Below are 22,140 nucleotides of genomic sequence, written 5' to 3'. Positions count from 1 at the left end.
CTGCTGAGCTACAGCAAATTAAAAGTCTGCAATCTGAAAACATAACCTATAATGTAATACTTGTATTTCTACCTGGCTAGTATAGGAGGTGTTATTCCTTTTTGAGATCTAAACTGTTTAAAAACTCCCAACAAAACTTTAAGTCAACAGGTGGTATCTTCTGAATAAAATCATTACAGAAAAAGTTACTAGACAGTCATAAACCCTTTATCTTTGAATAAAATCATTTGGAAAGATCTGTGTCTATGCTTATGTACTACAGATCTCAGCAGTATCACTTGATTTAGGCTGACATAAAGCATTTTGTCACGAGTGCATCTCTCCAGCTGCTAGTTTATTTTCCAAAACCTCATCTTTCAATAAAAGAGGAAAACCCCCAGTCTTTAGCTGTTCAGCTCACAAAGAAATCCTCATAAATATATAAAGCTAGTGTAATTGTTGTAGGTGTATCTGTCAGTCTACAGAGAGGCTGGAGGAGCAAGAGGGGAGCTGTTCCCATTTAGCTGTGTAGGTGTTGGATGCCTGGTGACTATGACTAAAGTACTACCATTGCCAATTACTTCAGAGAAGAAAGACTAGGGAGATTCACGGAGCTGTGCAATGACCGCACCTCACTGTTTGCTCTCACAAGGAAAAGGGACAGACATCATACTTGCACTTTTGGACGGTCCTTCAACTTTGTGGGAAAGGGCAGAGGGGAGGAGATCTCAACCTCCTACCACTTCCCAGTTCCCAAAGTACAGCAAAGTGTCTCTTCCACCATGCCAAGCTGAAGCAAGGGCATGTGTGTATATGTGGAAAGAAGGTTTCTCTAGGCATGGGAATAGCAATTTCTCCCACCAGGCCATACTGAACAGCAGTAGCTCAAGTCTGCAGTTATTCTGCTCCCCAGCATCCTTGAGAGCAACCAGTGAAGGATCCAGGTCTTACCTACTGATTTGCCTTCAGACACAAAGGCTACTACACAGAGAGAAAGAATATTCTGTTCTCCGTATCTGTAATAGACAAAATGAGAAGCAATAGGTCTTGCTTGCAGCAAGGGAGTTTTGGGAAACCATTCTGGCAGCTACGCCCAGGAATTACCTGGATCCTCCAGGAAGGAGGGCATCTCCCGGGATGGAGAGATGGACTAGATGAACTCTCTTCCAGCCCTGTTTTCTATGGTTCTCAGAAACCCTCTCTGCAGTCCTCCATCACACTCATTAATCCCTGCAATGCACAGCACGATGTGCAGTGGAACAGCATATATTCTCTGATGACTTTAGCCACAGTTGCAGAAGGGGAAATAGAGTTTTGTCCAATTATCTTGATGTTGGTGTTGTGAAAGTTTCCATAACATGTAATAAAGCCTGCCTGGTTAGAGGCCAGATGCTCCTTTGTCCTTGCTGAAGAGGAGAGGAGCAGAACCCAGCTTGAGCTGAGCACAGGAGAAAGAAGAGGGGAACAATGCTTCTGCAATGTGGTTTTGCAAAACTACCACAGAATTGCTGCTTCTTGAGTCCTGGGGGACAGTACTTGAGCAATCAATACAGTACATTCATCACAGGCAGAGTATAAAAAGCTAGATAAACAGCAAACACAAGCCCTCTGGGAGGGGCAAACCAGTGATTAGTTGTAGCAGCTGTAGTACTGTGGGGTTCTGGTCCCAGTTCTGTTACTGGTGCCAAAAGGAGAGTACCAAGGGAATCAGCAGCACGAAACCCACATCTGCTGCCAGAGAAAGTACTTGCTGAATTCTGTGCAATGAAGTTTCATCTTTTACGCCGTGCTTGGACATAAGAGTTATTCATGTGCAACTCAAATGTGACTCATTTATTCAGGGTTTGCTTGTACTACCGCTAGTTCTTTCTTAAAAGGCAGGTATTTCAAATCCATTGGATTTGGGTCTTCTCAAATCATGTGATGTTTTCTATGAGTGTAGTGGGGGTCCTAATCCAGGATTTTCCGTAAAAGAAATGAATTCAGAAGGGTGCCATATAAGCCATCATTGCTTAATTCACGTAGACAAGCAAACATCTCCACTGCTGCTTCTGCCGCTATGCTAACAATAATAAAATCAGCTCATGTTGTTAAATTATCAGAAAAGAAACTTTGTTATTTACCTGCAAAGAGGTTCTACAAGGTCCTTGTCAAGAAAATCATGATCTTTCTTTACTGCAGCAATGTCAATGGGAAACTGGGAGTCTAGAAAAGGAGACACAATATGAAGATGACTGCTTGCTATTCAAATGAAAATACATTGTCTACATTTAAAATGCTTTGCATGTGCTTGTTCACTGAAATCTAGTATGACGGATTTCACTCAGCTCTGGTTCCCTTCCAGCTCTATCTGTGACCCTTTCAGTCAATTTCCTTTTTTTTTTTTTCCTGTTAAAGGTATAGTTGAATGTCCTGTGCACCAAAAAGAGAGCAAGATTATTTTATTTTGGCTTTAATATGATACTTAATTCTTACCTACTCTTTCTAGCTTAGCATAAATGAATGAGATCAGGGAATTACGAACACATTTTATCCACATGAGCAACAAGGTTCTCCATTCCTATCATAGTGACTTAATGAGTTATTTGCTAGACAGACTTTTCCCATGAAACGGGAATGTTCTGCACTTTTTGCTTTTAATACAGGTCCTAATAACAATGATTTCAGACAAAGGGTTACTCAAAAAAAAAGAGCTGAACTGTAATGCCCAATATTAGCTAAAAAGCCAGACTAGCACGCTGGAAGCTGACATTTGTGATGAAAAGCGACATGGCTGCAACACATTAGTGGGCTCCGTAACGGTGGGACAGGTTCCAGCGCTGTGGCTGCTCTCCAGACTGCTCTGCCATGCTTAGGTACCGCAGCAGGACGCTGGGATACAGGAACTGCAGCCAGCATTTTCAGACACTAGTGCTTAACACTGACATAATAGATGCCTGTAAAAAGGACCTTGTTTTCAGAGACACAGACTGCCTAGAGTGCATATGGACTGTACGGGAACTGTGGGAGCCCAGCGCAGGTTGTTTTTTGGAGAGAACATCCCTTTTTGTTCAGCAGGCAGCGGGCTCTCCTTTCTCTGGGGGAGTCGGTATCTGAGATGATACTCTGGTTACAAGGCAGACCCAAAAGTACTGCTGGGCACCCAGAGACTGTGGTAGACACACACCTACGTCGGCTTTGGTCTGGCAGGCTTATTAGTTCTTTGCTGGGCTGAACGGAGCCCTCCTGGCTCCGGCAGAGCCACCTGATGCTCCTAGTCCCTGGGCACCCGAGCAGCCCATCGGGAGCCAGCACCTGAGCCTTAAGGGACCTCAGCTGGCCATCAGAAGCCACGGAGGTGTCCTCGGCACAATGCTGCCCGCTGCCCTCAGCGCCACATGAGGGGACGGACGGCGTCCAAGCCGGCTCTCAGCGGAGCTGGCCCTGACCTGCGAGGTTTCTTGGCCACGGCTCCGTGCATGGAGCCGTGCTGCCTCCAGACCCAAGCTGACCCTGGAAGGTGTCCAGCGGCGTTTGGCGGAGCTGCGCTTCGGCTAATAAGCCCAAGCGGGCCTGAGCTGGCTCTGTGTCCCTGGCGGAGAGAATATTCAGTTTGGGGAAAATGAGGATCAGCTGCAGTTTCCCTCTCAGCATTGAGCTAGGGAGAGGAGGAAAAACCCAGCCCTGTCCCTGAGCTGCTCCTGAACGCAGCAGCAGTGCAATCACTTGCCCCTGCCCTCAGGGACGCCACTTCCCTGGGCATGAACTTTACAGCTAGGAAGGGGACATGGCCATTTGCTTTTAGTTAGCACCAAAATATGGGCTTTTCTTGCTTTGCAAATGTAAAACGCAGCTCAGATTATTCACTTTTGCTAACTGCGGAGTTTTCAATCTTATTTTCAGTAAGACTGAAATTTTCAGTAACTTTCAGTGCTTTCAATCTTATTTTAGACGCAGTTCGGGAAGTTTAAAAATAAGAAGCCAATGTATTTGGATTTTTTTTACTTGTTTTTGTTAACCTTCGAGATTTACACAAACTATGTCCCTCTTTTTTTTTTTTTTCTTCCCATGGCTATGAGGGCAAGAATCTTACTTTTCTTCAGGCACTGGTATGACTCCAGCAGCTGAAGCTTTGTGAAGCAGCCAGCCATGGCCATAACGCAGTCAAATGTAGAGTTGGCCGACTGCAAGCTCTCCTGGCAAGGGCCCAGTGTGCTTACAGTACCGCACAAAGAGGAGAAAAACCTACTTACCCTCATAGAACTGAGCATATTGGGGAAATCCAGCTGCACGTAACCAGTCACACGCTTCCTTTGCTTCGATTTCTGAGCAGAAAGAGAAAAGAGAAAAGTTCACACTTCATTATTTTGCATTAGAAGTTCTTTAAATTATAAGGAAATAGCAGAGACTTGCTAGTAGCTGTTTGTTGCTTAAAAATACTGTCATGACTCTGAAGTATTTTTTTACAGCATCGGAAAATAAAATAAGAGTCCCTTAAAGAAATCCACCTGCCTCCACAGGACTCTGGGGTTTGTGTAGCCGCTTGGTGACCAGGAAGAACTGTTAATCATCTCCACGCAGCAGGAGAAGTTGCTCATCCAGGTTTGTGGTCCTGTGTCCTATCATCCCCCACGGGTAAGTTTTTGGGGAGAGGTGAAGACGAAGCAGGGTGGAAATGGGGTGATAGGGAGCATGCCCTGTGTTTTCTCCTGCTCTGACACTTCTTGAGGAGAAAAATCCCATGTGAAAGCCACTGAAAGCTCTGCCAGGAAAACCCCAGTGCAGGTCTAATGTTACTGAAAGGAAAATCGCACAGGTAGGATGCGCCTTCCTACCTTCAGCCATTTGAATTCCATTATGTAGACTCCCTCCATCGTCAATAGAGAGACAGTTACTTCCAAAGGGTGATTCATTTCACCTTAAAGTAGTGTCTAAAATAGGTGGGATATATCAACTACTGACAATGCTTTTCTCTTGTGGCTGCTAACAGAGGGAGGATAAACAGCTACAAGTATGTCTGTGCAGCTAAATAAAATAGATAACAGGCAGTAGCTTCAAGCACTGGACCCCAGACTGCTCGCTCTTTAATTTTAATCTGCTTGCAGGCCTGTTTTGGATTGTTTCAGTTATCAAGACAAATCTTTTCTTGAGAAGGCTACTACTAAGTAGTGAGGAGAGGAATCAGTCTGTGTCATCTTGTCCCTGCCTCTCCACTATTTAGAAGTATGGACACAGCTGATGCTGGACGGTTTCCCCCTTTCAAACAGCTTTTGCTGGGTAAGATGTATCCTACCCCCATGGAAGAGGTGGGGGAATCATCAGCTGGGCAAGGAAATAGTCCCTCCTTATTTTGGGGGTGACAGTAGGGATAGGTGAGCATGAGGGAAAGGGAGGAAATCACGTTCAAGAGGGGTACTACATGAGACCTAAAGCTTTTTGCACAGGAGAGGCAGATCTACGCTGTGCAATTACTAAAGCAGCAGTAAATAAACATCAGCTACACAAAAACAGAGGATAAATTTTGAAGTGTCTCCAGCAAAACAGACTTTGTGCACTCCAGCAGTCACACATGCGGTTACGCACCCAACCTCGGAGATGACTGATCTGTATTGGCAGTAGGGTACCTCTGTTTTTACCAAGCTCCATGGGCTCGTTTTATGGAAAGCAGCGTGCCAGGTCCGGCTCTGCCCAGCACCCGCACCGCCTGTATGTGCAGCTGCTCCCAGAGCAACTGGAGGAACAACTGAAAATAGAGGCTCACCCAGAGAAATGTGGGTTTCTGGGGAAACCTGGGCACCGTCTCCTTGCTGCCCAGATCTAGATCAGGATCTACCACTTGAACAGTTTTGGTTTACAAGATCAAAGTCAAAACACGTATCTGCACCTCTTACATTTGCAAAATGGTAAGGAATGGAGTGTGCAGGTGTTGAAGAAAGTAGACATTTTATGTTGCTTATTATTCAACCTGAATGAACCAGTCAAGGGGTTTGGCACATTTGTGGTTGTAAAACTTAGGCAGCCATAATACAAACCCCTAAATATAAAGCAAGCAATGGAAATGGGAAAAGAAAATCAGGCTCAGTTGCTCTTCTGCATGTTCTGCCTTGCATGCAAAAAGAATTCCAGTTGTAAATCTGTTTTCTACTAAAATGCATTTTTATAGATAGGAGATGCTGGCATGAATTTTTCCCCATGAAATTCTGTTCAAATCACTCATTATAGCTCTAATGACTTTACTCACTGAAGCTCACCATAAAACCTGCTTTGAATATACTCTGCAGTATGTGACCCACACACCTTTCTGCTCCTCTAAATACCGAGTCGCCAGCAAATTTTGTTGCAGAAATCAAAATTCAGAATACAAGGTCTACGTATCAAAAGCCTTATTTCCCAAAGATGATTAGACAACCAGTAACAGCTCTGCAATGGCAGAAATCATTAGCAGTGCTGAAAAGGATTTACCACCAGGTCTTCATTTGCTTTGACATTAGTTCATGTCAAGGCCAAAAAAACAGAGTATGAAAGTACATTCAGTTCTTAACACTGCACAAAAGAATGAGCAGCTTACATAAAATGTGGCTCTCACTACTGCACATCTGTGTGCTGAAAGCACATCTCTATTATGTTCCAGTGAGACTGAATATTTTTATTAAATGCTTGGAAAAAAGACAAGTCTTTATACTTTTTTCTTTTGCTTAATTCAATCTCATGAAACACAGATGAATCAATCCCATTTCAAAATGTATTTTACAACTCAGAACAGCTGTATGTACATTCTAGCTTCATCTGGCCTGGAAGCACAACTAACAGAGGCTGTGGGTGACAGAGAAAGCTACCATTTAATGCTCTTTTACGCTTATCATATTTCAATATTTTTTGCAGTTGACTGCTCAGAGGAGCTTGCTGAGGAATATTCCTGCAGCTCAAGTGAGATCTAAAAAATCTCAGGTTGCAATGGGTGAATAATTGCAGGGAATAACCAAGGAAGTAAATCTCACCCTTTTTTGGGTTGGTTTTTTTTTTGTTTGTCGTCTGGTTTCTTTTGGTGGTGGTGGTGGTTTTTTTTGTATGAGGCTATTTGTAACACACTGCAACCAGTCAAAAATGACTAACTGATTAACTTCTGTCTTCAAAACTTTGACTCTGTCTCCTCGATGAAGGCATCAATGGGCAGTATTCCCATTTCCTGAATGACCACCTCAAACAAAGAGATTCAGCCTTGAATAAGAAGATTTGCTAAGTCAGCTTCCAGGATACTGGGTCTTGGACACATATCAGTGCCCAGTTCCATCCCATATCTCTCTTTCCTTTTTGGTCTTATTCAGAGGACAGCAGAAGGGGAGAAATGCAAAGTGCTGCTGGCCCAGCCAAAAATATGACTTTGCTCATACAAGCATATTTCCACTGGCTAAAGGCACCTGTTCCAGCCATTCCCCTCTTGGCCGATCCTACGAAAAGGCACAACCGAGGATTTACTCCTCAGCAGACACCAAAGGTGATTTCTATTATCTCACTCTGGGCATGTAATCCAAGTTACAGTTCAGAATTCAATACAGATGCTTTCATTACTGGATATTGTTATGCTTAAAATATAATTTGAGATGCTCAGTTTAACCTTCTTTTTCTGTGCACACACTCTAATATTTGCTTTTTGTTACTTGCTAGTTAAACATCAGTGAAGACTTCTTTGAGAAGGGATGAGTACAGCACCACAAAGACCTCGCTGAAGCTGTCAATGAAGGGTTGCAGAAATACTTTTGGCAGTGTTGGTCCGGTTCTGTTCCCAAGTCCAGGCTAACGCAGGGGTCTGAACCAGCCTGCAGCCGCTGCACTGTCTTGGTGCAACCCTGAAGGACCTGGAAAACTACACGTGTTCACAGGTCGCTCCAAGGCAGCTTGTCAACAGCACAGAAAAGGGCTGTCATGCTGAGAAGAGGGATTTTAGAGAGGACATGGCTCGTAGTTTTGAGCTCAAGGCCGGCAGGAGCCACAGATCCTCCCAGAAGAACAGGAGCCACCACTGCCCCACAAGCAGCATCTCCCTTGGCGTGACCAAAAGGCTGCTCATCCCAGCACACCTGATGGTGGGGTTGTCCTTATGCACTACTGCCCTGCTCTGCTGATGGAAAAAAAGTCAGGGATAATTTACCCACTGCTTTCCACTTGCTTGAGCAGCAGTTAATAACAATCATTAATTATTAAGGCTAGATAATAATTCAGTCACAAATATTGACAAGCATCAGTATGTCTCACAGTACTTGAATTCTCAGCGGTTTTTCTTCAGTTTTTAGTTGAAGCTTGTCAGGAAACAAATTTCTCTTTTCCATTTCACTTTTCTACCAGTAGCGAGTTATAACTGAGACCCACACATGCAAAAGCCCTCCAGCCACATTTCTGGGGAGATGGGGGTGATGATCTCCGCAGGGCCTCCATATCCCCCCCAATTACCAGCTCTTCCCAGAAGGTATGTCCAGAGTCCCCTGCGCACAGATGTTGCTGCTGACCTTCCTCGCATCTCGCCCCAGAAGTTGCCCTTGCTTCACCGAAACCTTTCAGTGCCCACATGCAAGCAGTGACTTAAAACCTTGTCGCACACCTCTTTGATCATCCAAGCCACCTTCCTCCCCACCATGGGACTGTGTCTTAATCTTTCCTCCTAGAGCTGTCCCACTCTGTATTAAACTAAATGTTTATCAGAGACACTGATACAGTAGCCCAAAGCATATATTGCACAGTACAGACTGAAGTGCAAACCTCTGATCCATTTTTTCATTTATTTAGGTTGTAAGTAGAGCAAAATAAGGAGAGAGAGGTTCACCCAGGAAACGTGACGGATGTTCAGAGCACAGCTGGGACTTGGCTTTGAGTCCATCTCTAGCGTTACGCAGGTTTGAGCTTGTCTCTCACAGACCATGTGGGTGCTCTGGCTATTCTGGGGCTGAAACGGAGACAGTTGCTTGCAGTCTTTCTCTCTCTTTCAACACTTTCCCTGATTCTTCACAAACTGCTTTGATGGTGCCCAACACCAGAGGAAGACTCTAGCAGCCAGCTGCCACCCAAGCGGACAGCCGGCCTTGCCCACCCCACACCAGCTGGCTCCTTCTTCTGCTTCCCTTCGTGCCACACCAGCTCCTGGCTAACCCTTCAGAGATGTAGCTCAAGCCTCTGAGCTGGCAGAAAACTAATCCCCCAAAACTGGGAACAGTCTGCTGTTGGGTTCGCAAGCTGACCTAGATCCTCTAAGGGTCCCGTTTAGTCCACATTAGCTGCATTTTAATGAGCCCAAGAAAACGAAACCACTGGGACAGTCCTTCCTCACATGAAAGAACACAGGAGAACTGTCTAAAAAGTTTGGAGAAAATAGCTCTGTCAAGAGAAAATCATGTAAGTAAATTAATTTTCTAGCTTGGGACCTTATCACTGTCCACGAATATCGGTGCTAAGACCTAGATACTACAGTCCTTTCCATTTTCCTGTCTAGACATCAGCATTTCATCTTGTTTCTGCCTTTCTGCCACTCTGCCTCTTCTATCTTCTCTTTTGGTGTTTCTCCCCTTTTTTTAAACTATATTTTTTATTTAAGATTCAGATATCCCTTTACACGATGCAGTGAAAGAAATAGCAACTAGAATAAATAAGGTACATAATTACCCTATCTATTGTGTTTATGTCAACTTTATGTGATAACCTTTATTATTCATCTGTCTGTAACGAATCACTGTTTATGCTCACTTTTCTATTCCCCCTATATTGCTTACCACTTAAATCTAATTTACTAGACTTAAGATAAAATATCTGGGAGTGTTAGAAAAAATGATTAATCAAGTCCTTGGAAAGGCGTGCATTTTACTGTGCAGTCGCATCTGTGAGCTCCAGTGGCCATCCCAAGCTGGTCTGTGAGGTAGAAGAGGTCTCACTCTCACCAGCGTTGTTTGGGAGTAGAGTAACAGCTTGGTTACAGCTCACAGAGTTTGCAGGTGGTTAGTCTGGTGCCATGCTTCATATTAACTTTCGGTCCTTGTCTTACTCTTTCCTTCAAGAGGAGGAAAACTGTTGGGATGACAGAGCTTGTACTGCATCTTCCAGAACAAGATCTACCTGGCATTTTGGGGTCAGTTTGGAGGCTCAGCTCAACCCAGGGTTTAACAACATTTTTAACTCTCTGGAGCTGCTGTGGACCTGTGCGAAAGGTGAACCAGAGAATACTCCTGGGTAGGAAACATCGATCATGTCTTACACCTGAGGCATGCTCAAGGCAGCTGTAGACACTGTGTGGGAGAGCTTCAGCCTTGCCTCACCGCTCTTGATGCATCCCTTGTACCCCACACACCTCTCACGTCACCAAAAGCCATGCCATCATCCCGATGGCTTCCCATGAGAGCACTCATGAGGGCAGATGGGAAAGTTTAGTTCAGGCCGAAGCTGTACAAGGTCTAGCATGTTTCAGCTTCTTGTAGGACAGTCTGAGATACTTCAATAGACACCATTACTATCCTGCCCCCCGACACCTCATAGTCTTCAGGATACTTATCTGTGTAACTCTTATTCTTATTTTACAGATGGAGATTTAAAGCACTTCAGAAGTACATAAGCAGGTTAGAGATAAGGTTGGTGGGAATTAGGTGCCTGACTCCTTTAACTGCCCATAAAAATATGGCTATTCACTCCTCAGCTATTAATACCCTTGGAAATCTCACCTGGACAGACGAAATCCCAAATTTCTGATACCTAAACCCATCAATCCATTGTCACTCTCCTACTACATAACACTAAAGCCCGATAGGTTTCCACTGAATGGCATTTGCAAAGCTACTTCAGAGCTATGAAATTAGACTACAGTAGGGTAAAGGTGCTAAATTGTAAAGAACAGGAAAATATTTGTAAATATGAGAAAAGATGACTTTCCAAGGTCACATAGGAAATTCTCAGCAAAACAGAGGCTCACATCTATAGCTTGCAAGGAGCACGTTAATACCTTAACTACTAGGTTATCATCTCACTTCACCATTGCAAGCAGGTTGGTGTAAATCATGGAAAAATACAAAACTTCTCATATTCCCTAAGGAAAAAGTCCCATGCAATTTAATACCAACAGATACAATTTTCTGTAACCTTTCATGTTGCATTGTACCCAGCAGAATTCTTTAAAAGGGAAAATTCTGAAGTTTTATTTATAGGATGGTATAAATTCTTGTGCAAAGGATTATCGGTGTCTCTGAAATTATTAAGACTTTTAGCATAATTTCCTGAGAACTCCATTTGAGGGAATGCTTTTAGGTAGCGGTCTAATGGTTTACCCCATTCCCTTCCATTCTGTAGGACTTTTCCAGAAGACTTCCAATAAAAAAGCAAAGGTAATTGTACCATGCACCCATAAAATTACCATTTATAGTACAAATATATCATAAATAAAATAAAACATAAGCATACAATGAATTTATATGACTTTACTACACTATGGTGCATACTCTTCAATAAATCCTGATAATAAGGTTTTCAGAAGTGGAATTTCATTGGAATTATTTTATATCATGCCATATAATTACTGTTAGAGGCAAAGTTATGTTTTGCAAGCAAGGAACAAGTAAAGCTGTCAAAGTGTTATTTTTAATAGACCTTAAGCTTTTGCAGAATATTGTGGTACTAGTAAAAATACAATAAAATATGGACCTTTTAAGCTACTGTGGCTGAATATAATTCAAATGTCAACAGAAAAAGATCCTTTCAAGCTCATGAGTAGTTTCTTTATGTGTAATTCTTTACATTTGGTGAATAATAGTCAGATGATGTCCATTCATGCTCTGACTTCTTAGAAAGGTTGAAACTGAGAAGCATGATTATTTATGGACATGAAAAAAAATCTCATATGCTGAGAGATTAAAAGAATGGGACTGTTTACCATGGAGAGCAGATGCATAAGGAAGGGTTACGATAAAAGGGTATAAAATCAGGGGTAATAAAAAAAAATAGGAAATTGGGAACTTCTATTCACTCCACCTTGCAGCACAAGGACAGGGAGATTAATGAAAAGGGAGGAATGAAAAAGAAGGGAAGCAATCTGAACTGATAAAGTATTTTTTTTTTAATAGAATCTATAAAATTCATTGCCAAAGGACACCGGGATCAGGAGATGGGTGGGCTCAAAACTGAGCTGGAGTCTTATCTGACTACTCACTGCTACCACCACAGATTTGGAAAAGGATTCTCCAAAATGGAATAAATGAAACCAAACTAAAGACAGTGTCCTGAGATTATTTTTTCCCAGTTAGATGACCCCTTATATAGCTTTTCCATCTGAGCTACTGAAATTTGTGTTGCTCAGACATAGTCTGGGACTATATAAAATGTTTCTTTCAACCACTACAATTGTTTTGTTCCTTACTACAACCAAATTCTGCACAGCCCAGCTGGGAGACTTCTCATCAGCCTTTTATCTTGAGGAAGGCTGCATTTCCCAAAAAGAAAGGTGTGTTATTCCAGCAAGGAGTTAGGAACCTAAGTCTCCTTTGGGTGAAAGGATTATGCTGAATTCCTTTCCTAACTTAATGGGGTACCGGTAGAACTGGTAGGCCTGAGATTTACAGCAGGTTCATCAGGCATGAAACTTTACAGGTCTGGGAGCAGTGTCTGTATTAATATTTTTTACATCTAGATCTCATCAGAGCTAGGTATACAACACAATGGTTTCCCTCATGCTAATAACATGAAGGCAGCTATGCAAATAGCGTCACACCAACAGGGAAAACACTAACAGTTTGCAGTATAGAAAAGACCTTTGTACAACGTGCTACACTCCACAAGCTCTAAGCTGAGAGGTGACTTGCAGGGGCCACCGAAGCAGCCAGCACAACAAGCCAGCAGGGACACAGGGACACATAAAGACCTCAGGAGCAAGAAATAACCAGAGGGACTCCCAATTCAGAGTAATTAGCTGCCCTTCCAGGCAGCCATCACTGTCCCTAACGGTCTCTAGCATAAAATCGGTTCCCCAGGGAATTATCCCACTATGTAGACTTCTAAGTAACTCCCTCTGCTGAGGTACAGGGTGTTAAGCACAATCAGGCACCTAAACACGAGAATGCAATGAGATTTGGACACCAAGATGTCTTAACATTTGAAAGTCTCAGACATAACATTAATAATAGAGCAAAGATGTTTAATAGTGCCAACTGATGCTGAAAAGTCATATCCATGTTATATGGCTCAGCTATGTGATAAAGACAAGAGATTGAGGTCTTCCTTTGAGTGTCCTCTCAAGGTCTTTGTGCTGCTTATCATCATGACCATTTCTATTTACGGCTGGTTTCCCTTTCTCCTTTTCTTTCCATGTCTTCCACTCCGAAGTCACTTAAAACTAACTCCCTGCCATTCATTTCTCTGACATTTTTGCTACCCACAGTCCACATGTCCATTCAGTTTATACAACCTTACTCCAATTTAGTTTGTTTCTTCTTCTTCTTCTTTGCCATCTTCCTTTTAAATTCCTGAAACAGGATTTTAAATCCCTCCTAACTCCAAAAATCTCTCCCTACCTTCAAGTATAACTTCGAAACCACTTTTCTTCTTAGCTTACAATTGATTTGTACAATGCAGCACTTTGTGATGACACTAATAAAACAATAGCTTGCATCCCACATCTCATCTTGAGGCACTTTAAATGGTTATAAAAACTGATGCGAAAGTTATATATAGGGATCACTTCATCTCTGGGTGAAATGCAGCTGCATTAGGATGAAATGTGGCAGCTGCATAAAAGAACGCTGCAGCAGTTTATGACAAGAAACAAGGAGAATACTTTATCCAGCTGAAACTACTAACTGGATTTATGGGATAGATAAAATTCAAATAATATATATATATTGGGAGCTGACAAGGACACCAGACTCTCCTCCCTTTAGTCTTAGGAAAAATACTCTGGTATTGCTAATGGGCAGAAGTGATTAAGAGCCTGGTTCCCTTCACATCCTCCCCCTTCCCCATTAGGATTTATATTCCTTTTCTTGCCTTCTGACTGCCCCCATGAGTCTTGGCTAAGCACAGAGTACCACCCACCCGTTCTTCAGTACCATGCTGCCCTTCCCACCTATTTTGCCTGCCGTTCAAAAGCTGAGCACCACTGACTTGAGAATTAAGAGGGCTTTGATACATGAGCACTGTATGTCCACTGAAAAATGTATTTGGATAAAGGTCTGGAAAATGTGAGTCTTTAAGGGCTCTAATGTAAAATATATCATATTTTTAATGTGGACGGATGATTATCAAATAGGTAGAGAAGGGGTAACAATCCCATCCCTTGGGATCTATTCCAAAACTTCTGGTGACTCATAGAGTCGCTATGGGCCAAATTTTGAAAACAGACTCTTATTTTATGAGTTTCTGGCTTTGACTTCCCAAGTTAAGAGACCTAGGTGGCATCTAAACTTCTACATATTAGGGACCAAAGAGTGGCCTGAAGACCAAAATAGCTTCTGAGCTCATATTGAAAAGGTAAATGTTGAGTCCAGCTGGCATTTAGAAAACCTTCAAGTGTATGCTCACTTGCCACCCAGATGTGCTATAAAGTGATTTTTACAATTTTTACAATTGATAGTTCCATAACGAATAGATATTATTAATAAGCAGTCATTGAAACATTGCAGCTATATGTACCTATTCATGTTATATGTTCATGTTCTACGTTCACGTAACATATTCATGTTATGGATCTTCTATTGGATCACTATTTTTGAAGAGAGAAAGAGCAAGTGAGTAGTCCACAGGCTGCAAAGCAGCTTGCAGAAAAGGACCTGGGGGGTCTGGTGGACACCACCTTGAACAAGAGGCAGCAGCGTGCCCTTCCTGCAAGGAAGGCAGACAGCACGCTGGGCTGCATTAAGAGAAGTGCTGCCAGCAGGCTGAGGGAGGTGATCCTTCCCCTCTTCTCAGCACTGGTGAGGCCACATCTGGTGTGCTGGGTCCAGTTCTGGGCTCCCCAGTAAAAGGAAGATACAGATTTAGTGGAGCGAGTCCAGCACAGGGCTACGAAGACAATTAAGGGACATCTGACAGATGAGGAGAGATGGAGAGAGCTGGGACTGTTCAGCCTGGAGAAGAGAAGTCTTGAGGGAATCTCATCTATGTGTACAAATATCCGAAGGGAGGGTGCAAAGAGGGCAGAGCGAGGATCTCCTCAGTGGTGCCCAGTGACAGGCAATGGGCACACACTGAAACACAGGAGGCTCCGTCTGAACGTCAGGGAACACTTTTTTACTGTGAGGGTGACCGAGCGCTGGTACGTGTTGCTCAGGGAGGTGGTGGAGGCTTCGTCCTTGGAGATACTCAAAAGCCATCTGTACATGGTCCTAGGCAGACGGCTGCAGGTGGCCTTGCTGGAGCAGGGGGGTTGGAGAAGATGACCTCCAGATGTGCCTTCCTACCTCAACCATTCTGTGATTCTGTGACTATTTCAGGAAATGTGTAAAAATAACCCTAGACTGACCCAACAGTGAGGAGGAAAATATCTCTGCCAGCAACATCATACTTCTCCTAGGGGAGAATTTCAGATGAAGGCTTGTTGTAAGCTCCTCTACGTCCCTTTTCTTTTCGAGGAAGACTAGCACCATTGATTTTAGGACCCAGAGAGTCATAGGAAGGGTAAGCGTAACAGCACGGAGAGCTGTAGCTAATAGGAAGTATATATGTATCAATTCTAACTGTACCACTACTGGAAACTTGCCATAACTTCATACTTGGAATTATAAGAGTTATTATCTTTGTATCTGGACTAACTCTTTGATTAGATTGCTATTACTTTAATTACAGGAGCGAGCAGCATATTCTTCAATCCGTACACAAGGTATGTTTCTTCCGTGCACATAAATTGCACAAGCTGTTTTGTGTGGTACTTTGCCCTTGAGATCTGGTTTGAATTTGGATGCAGCAGATGGACCCCACTACATGCAGCTTGCAGCTACCCTCCGTCCTTGCAAGGTTTTGAAAAATGTCATCTCTTGCAAGGCTAGGGGAGATTTGTAGACAGCTTGAATTCAAACAGCATACAAGATGCACAAGGTCTCTGGGGTGGCCTGACATTCAGAGGGCTCCCAAGAGGATGTAGTGCTGGTCTGAGCATTAGTTTCAGCTCTCGTGGGTACTTGTAATTCAAATTAAAGACAGAGATTTAATGTCTCTGGAAGTCAGGGTTTTCAAGCTCAATGTCCTAAACTGGAGGTCAAGTTTCAGACTTCAACGCCTCACTCAGTTTTTCCACAATACCCAGCGTGGTTTGCATGTGTGCGGTACTGAAGTTAATTGGTCAGACAGTAATTGGAGCTCATCAGATGAAAGGCGCTATGGAATGCAGGAGAATGCTTCATGCTGTAATTTGAGTGAAAATGTAAACAATACCCCAAAAGATAGATGTTGTCATTGTAAACTTTCTCTCTGAATTACACTGATAAGTAGAACAAAACGTAATTCCTTATCAACATATTAATTACTCTTTGATTATACCCTTCATGTGCTATAGATGTTGAAATTACATGTGGGCAATCAGATATACATCAGAGAATCTCTACCTATCCGAGGTGGTCTTCATGCTGTGAATTTATATTAAACACCGAACATTAATATGAAACTAACTCCCCTTGGAGACAATACTTTGATGTATTAATAAAAAAGACTTCTCAGTTCTTGTTTATCATAAATTAAGATTAAAGCACTTTCTTTTGGAGTTCTGTGTGAGATGAGTAATTTGTAGTGCAAGAAACATTGATAAGATACAACACATACAGAAGAGCTCAAATATTCAAGACAGAGGTCTGAATCCATGGCTTGTGCACAGTGAATGCAACGCAAAATGCTGAGCTCCCACTTGGTGTTATCAGTATTATCTGCTGGTATCAGCTGATTAACACTACAAGCAGACCTGCCTTTAGATCCTGCTGTTTCCTTATTAGCTCTTTCCATGAATGGGCCTATTGAGAACGATGTCCTGTGTATTCCTTCTGAAAAAACTAAACCCCACAACAGCAGAATGTCACTTGTTCACATAGTTTGGAAGAAGTTGTCATCCACATACAGTCCAGTAACAAGAGAGCTGGCATTATCCTGAAAGTACAGGCAAGAGCTGTACCTACAAACCCAGATGACTTTTTCTGATTCACAACCGTATCGTATTATTATCACTGAAGTATATCAATATCATTAACATTTCATCATGCCTTGAGACTGTAGTGAAAAATCATTTCTAAAATGAATGTTAACATAATTTGTGGATATCTACCTTTTTTTATTATTATTATTATTTCTGAGAGGATTAAATATCTGGCTGGATGGCCAGGCCCAAAGAGTTGTGGTGAATGGAGTTAAATCCAGTTGGTGGCCAGTCACAAGTGGTGTTCCCCAGGGCTCAGTATTGGGGCCAGTTCTGTTTAATGTCTTTATCAATGACCTGGATGAGGGGATCGAGTGCACCCTCAGTAAGTTTGCAGATGACACTGTTGCTCTGCTGGAGGGCAGGAAGGCTCTACAGAGGGATCTGGACAGGCTGGATCGATGGGCCGAGACCAATTGTATGAGGTTCAACAAGGCCAAGTGCTGGGTCCTGCACTTGGGTCACAACAACCCCATGCAGCGCTACAGGCTTGGGGAAGAGCGGCTGGAAAGCTGCCCGGCAGAGAAAGACCTGGGGGTGCTGGTCGACAACCGGCTGAATGTGAGCCAGCAGTGTGCCCAGGTGGCCAAGAAGGCCAACGGCATCCTGGCCTGTATCAGAAATGGTGTGGCCAGCAGGAGCAGGGAGGTGATCGTCCCCCTGTACTGGGCACTGGTGAGGCCGCACCTCGAGTCCTGTGTTCAGTTTTGGACCCCTCACCACAGGAAAGACATGGAGGTGCTGGAGCATGTCCAGAGAAGGGCAACCAAGCTGGTGAGGGGCCTGGAGCACAAGTCTTATGAGGGGCGGCTGAGGGAACTGGGGTTGTTTAGTCTGGAGAAAAGGAGGCTGAGGGGAGACCTTATCGCTCTCTACAACCACCTGAAAGGAGGGTGTAGTGAGGTGGGTGCTGGTCTCTTCTGTCAGGTGGCTGGAGATAGGATGAGAGGAGACAGCCTCACATCTGCCAGGGGAGGTTTAGATTGGAGATTGGGAAAAACTTCTTCACTGAAATGGTTGTCAAGCACTGGAACAGGCTGCCCAGGGAAGTGGTGGAGTCACCGTCCCTGGAGGTATTTAAAAGACATGTAGACATGGTGCTTAGGGACATGGTTTAGTGGTGGACTTGGCAGTGTTAGGTTAACTGTTGGACTCGATGATCTTGAAGGTCTTTTCCAACCTAAATGATTCTATGATTCTATGATCAAACACCCTTATCTGCTTAACGCTTTTTTCCAGCTGCTATTTACTACGGGAACATTACTAATGAGAGCTGCCAGGATGTCTTCTTATGACGGTATGAAGAAATGAAAAATCAGTAAATTAATACTAAAGACAAATATTATTTTCTTTAACTGGATATTCTGAACTTGGTCCATCTTCCTTTTTGGAGTTGGACTGATCCTATGTCAGTCCCAGATGTGATGTGATAATCTGGCTCTGCCATGAGCAGGGGTTGGACCAGATGGCCTCCATTGTTTGATGGTTCTACTACTTTTAAGAATTATTTCAGTGCCTGAAGAAATAGCGTATGCTTATGTAAAGATGCTATTATGAACTAAATTTTACCCTTTAGTTTGTGCAGTGCTGTAAAAACAGTGAAGTCACACTAGTGTGTGTTTCAGCGTGATCTAGTCCAGAGCCACTAATTACATGGCTGTATACTGATCTTTATAGAGTCATGAGAAAAACAAAGAGATTAAAGGAAGCAATTACTTGCTTACTAAAAAAAGAAAATCTTTCCTCACTCTGTCTTCACAAAGGCACCCACTTTTACGAAAGTGCCTTCCAAACACTTCTTTCCAATACAAAAACAGTACAAAATGTGGGAAAGTCAAATTAAAAGTTCTTTTTTACAGTAGCAGTGGAGCTACTGTTCAGACAGCTGTTCAGACAGTTTCCATCATCCATCACATGATGGAAATTTTGTTTAATTTTACTGAATAGATACAGATAACTTTCAATGTCAAAGTAGTGAACTCAAAGGCCAGAATTTTAAGGATATTTAATTTTCCTAACTGGTAGGGTGCAGCTCTCTGAAGATGTTTGAGGTATTTAACTCTCATTTGCCTCCTCAAGCACCTTTGATTCTGATTCACCTCATCCTGCCTTCTGCTACCAGGTGGCTACAGACATTTTCTATACACTTCGGCACATACACATCTAAATACACGTTGAAAACCCAAACAGAAGATTACAGAACAAAGTTTTACCAATGAACTGAAATGTTTTGGATATCTGAACTGAAATACTTCCAGGATTTTTTTTCACACAAATCATTGGATTTTTTTGTTCAGTCCTGTTCGCAATGAAAGCTGCAGTCCATACGGCTACAAACCAACACACAGAAATCAGGCTAAAGCAATTCCTACATGATAGCTGTACATAAACATTTATTCGTTCATTCGGGAGGGAGGAAGGAATAGACAACCTGGCTATGTCGGTATAGTTATTATTTTTAGCATTTTGGCTGAAGTCTCTCGTTTCCTTTCCACACATTTTTTTATAGAAGGCTGGTGGGGTTTATGCACTCCTTCAAGTAGAGAACAGACTTTTAATGTAGTGAAAATACTGGTTTTCCATTCTGCAGCTCACCTAGGTCTATTTCCAGCTATTAAAACCATTGTAGAAAATAACTGTTCCCTATAATACAAAATTCTGCTATGGCAGAAATAACACTGGGTATCCATAGTACTGACACTTCTCATTTCCTTATCCTTGTTACACCACAGAGCAAATGGAAGCCAGATTCATAGGAACCCTGTAATTACTCGACAATAATCATTGCCAGCAATAAAGCAGAGTTAGCAAAGAACTAATTAGCACACCACCCAGGACTAACAACACTCTACACTTTTTTACTGTTATTTTTAGCTACAAGCAGGAAAGACATAAATTGCCTTTTTATCAAATAGCATGAAAGAGCTTAGGTAAGTTAGATGTTTGCAGTTACCAGTCTATAAAGCTGGAGTCTGCCCTTCAGCTACGTAGCATATATTACCCTGGAAGAAGACAACAGGAAGGCTGGAGACCTACCAGTGTCTGCTCCCTGCCAGTACAGGAGCGTGGGTCGGTGGGGTAGACAGCGGGAGACACCAAAGCTACCGAAGCACAAACCTACTATTTTCATGTCAATGTCTCTAGCTGGGTAACAGGAGGGGACACAGAAGGGTTGGCTCTGCAAATGTCAGTGAAATACAGTCCCTGGCACTTTTTAACTTGCTGGCTGAATTTCAGCTGTTTCTTAATCTTCTAATAGTTGATGGGAAATTAGTTGGACAGTTTCAGTTGCCATCTCACAGACGGAGTCCCTTTGCTCTCATTGCTGAAGAGCACATTCCCACTCGTCTGAATCATTACTTGCCTGACTGTGGGCAAAGATGGTTTGGTCACTAGACAGTGCTACCAGTTAGCTATTTGGAAGGTAGATGACTAATTCCTTGCTCAGCTAGACTTTGGTGGGAAATGAGACACATCATTTAACACTTACACTTCAGTTAAAAAAGGGAAAAAATGTTCTTCCTTGCTTAGGAAAGAAAAATGTGAGACTCAATATGCTAAAGTATGTACTATGCTCAAAAATATGCTACAAGTACATGAGGCCATCTTCCTTCCTTTACAACTTCAACAATCAGATGGCCTGGATATCAAACAGGAGAGGGGTTTTTTGCTATTAAGGATTTGCTCCAGCCCTCGGCTGATCTCTAGACTTACTTACTTCATAGGAGCATCTGGCCATAAACAGACACAAGACACTTGCCCTTCCAGCAAGTATTTCCCACTTGGAGATACGAGTTGTCGTAAGCCGTGACCTGGTTCCTGATCATTTAGAGAGCATTCACCAGGAGATCAATGAATGTAACTCCATGCTAAAGTTTGAGGTCAGTTTAGTCCAAGAGAGAAGCTAGTGAAGTAAAAATAAACAAATAAAGCTCATGGGTTTTTATAAAAACCGAGAAGAGTGTTGAAGTGCATACTTGAAATACTTCCTCTGAACTCTGCAGTGCTGCTGGCATGCCACTGGTTTAGCACTTAGTGCTTGTTCAACGTGTGCTACGTGGATGCACCAAGGTCTGCATACATACATTTGCCAAGCAGAATGACAGAAGTAATGTGACTATTTCTGAAAAATGAAGTGTTTATGGCTTGCTCAGTTTCAGAATATGTTTCATAATCTTCAGCACTCACAATGTGTCACTCATGGGCTTGCAACATATTCCCTCTGAACAGAAGCCGCTTTGTGCTCACCACTGAAGAAGCATGTGCTGCGCGAGTGCCATACTGTATTTTGGCAGTAGCTGTTAGAAGTAAATTTACAGAGGATTAAGGAGATGGAAGGCAGCGTGCCTCACACTGTAATTCTGCAGAGCATTAAAATACCCTGCTTAAAGAAGAGATGAGAGATGCCTGCTATTCAAAATTTTGGGTTCAATTTGTTGGGCAAAATTTCCCTTTGGTCTTTGGGAAAATAAGTCCCTGAACAACAGCAGCTGCCCTTGCCCAGAAGGATTGTGTGAGGACACCTCCCTCCTTGGGACGTCACCTCCAGGGCGAGCTGGGAGCCGTCCCCAGAGGCACGGGGCCACCAGGACCCGCTCCAGCTGGAAACTCCCTGCCGGCTGCTGCGCTGCCTCCGGGATCAGCTTGGGACCCTTCCCCATCTCCAGATGTGCTCCACGAAGAGCAGGATCCAGGGGTTGCTCTGGCTTTTTGTCCCCTCAAGGCCAGTAGATTGAATATATGTGCTGAGGACGTGAGCCATTTTTGGCTGTCCGGTGCTACAGTAATGGGATATACAGATAAACACAAAGATTGAAAGTTGGTTGTGTATGCTTTGAAGAAAAGGCAAAGTACTTTATTTTCCAAGTCTAGCCTTTTTCTAGACTTGACCTTGGTCTGCACTTTTAAGAATCTGACATTTTTTGATGGTTTATTTCACTTTCAGATTCTGGCAGGGTCTAGCCTCAGATATGCCAGAATTATGATGAGATAAGTTGTTCTCCAGACAGAAACAGAAGCAGAAAGCAGGCAGTTGCCTACAAAAGATA

At 43.0% G+C, this 22,140-nt stretch overlaps 1 protein-coding gene across 9 annotated transcripts in view; it reads right to left on the bottom strand.

The window, feature by feature from the left end:
• STARD13 (StAR related lipid transfer domain containing 13) overlaps window positions 1–22,140 on the bottom strand; it is a 302,653-nt gene that overhangs the window by 34,270 nt on the left and 246,243 nt on the right. For all 9 annotated transcript variants that reach the window (XM_069808019.1, XM_069808018.1, XM_069808020.1 and 6 more), the window contains 2 exons: window positions 4,212–4,283; window positions 2,103–2,184 (listed from right to left, as the gene is read on the bottom strand). In XM_069808019.1, the coding sequence (XP_069664120.1) occupies window positions 2,103–2,184; window positions 4,212–4,283 (154 nt within the window). The remainder of the gene's footprint in view (window positions 1–2,102; window positions 2,185–4,211; window positions 4,284–22,140) is intronic.

This window comes from Haliaeetus albicilla, chromosome 20, assembly GCF_947461875.1.
Source record: "Haliaeetus albicilla chromosome 20, bHalAlb1.1, whole genome shotgun sequence".
NCBI classification, from domain to species: Eukaryota; Metazoa; Chordata; class Aves; order Accipitriformes; family Accipitridae; genus Haliaeetus; species Haliaeetus albicilla.
This window is presented reverse-complemented; position numbering and strand designations above follow the sequence as displayed.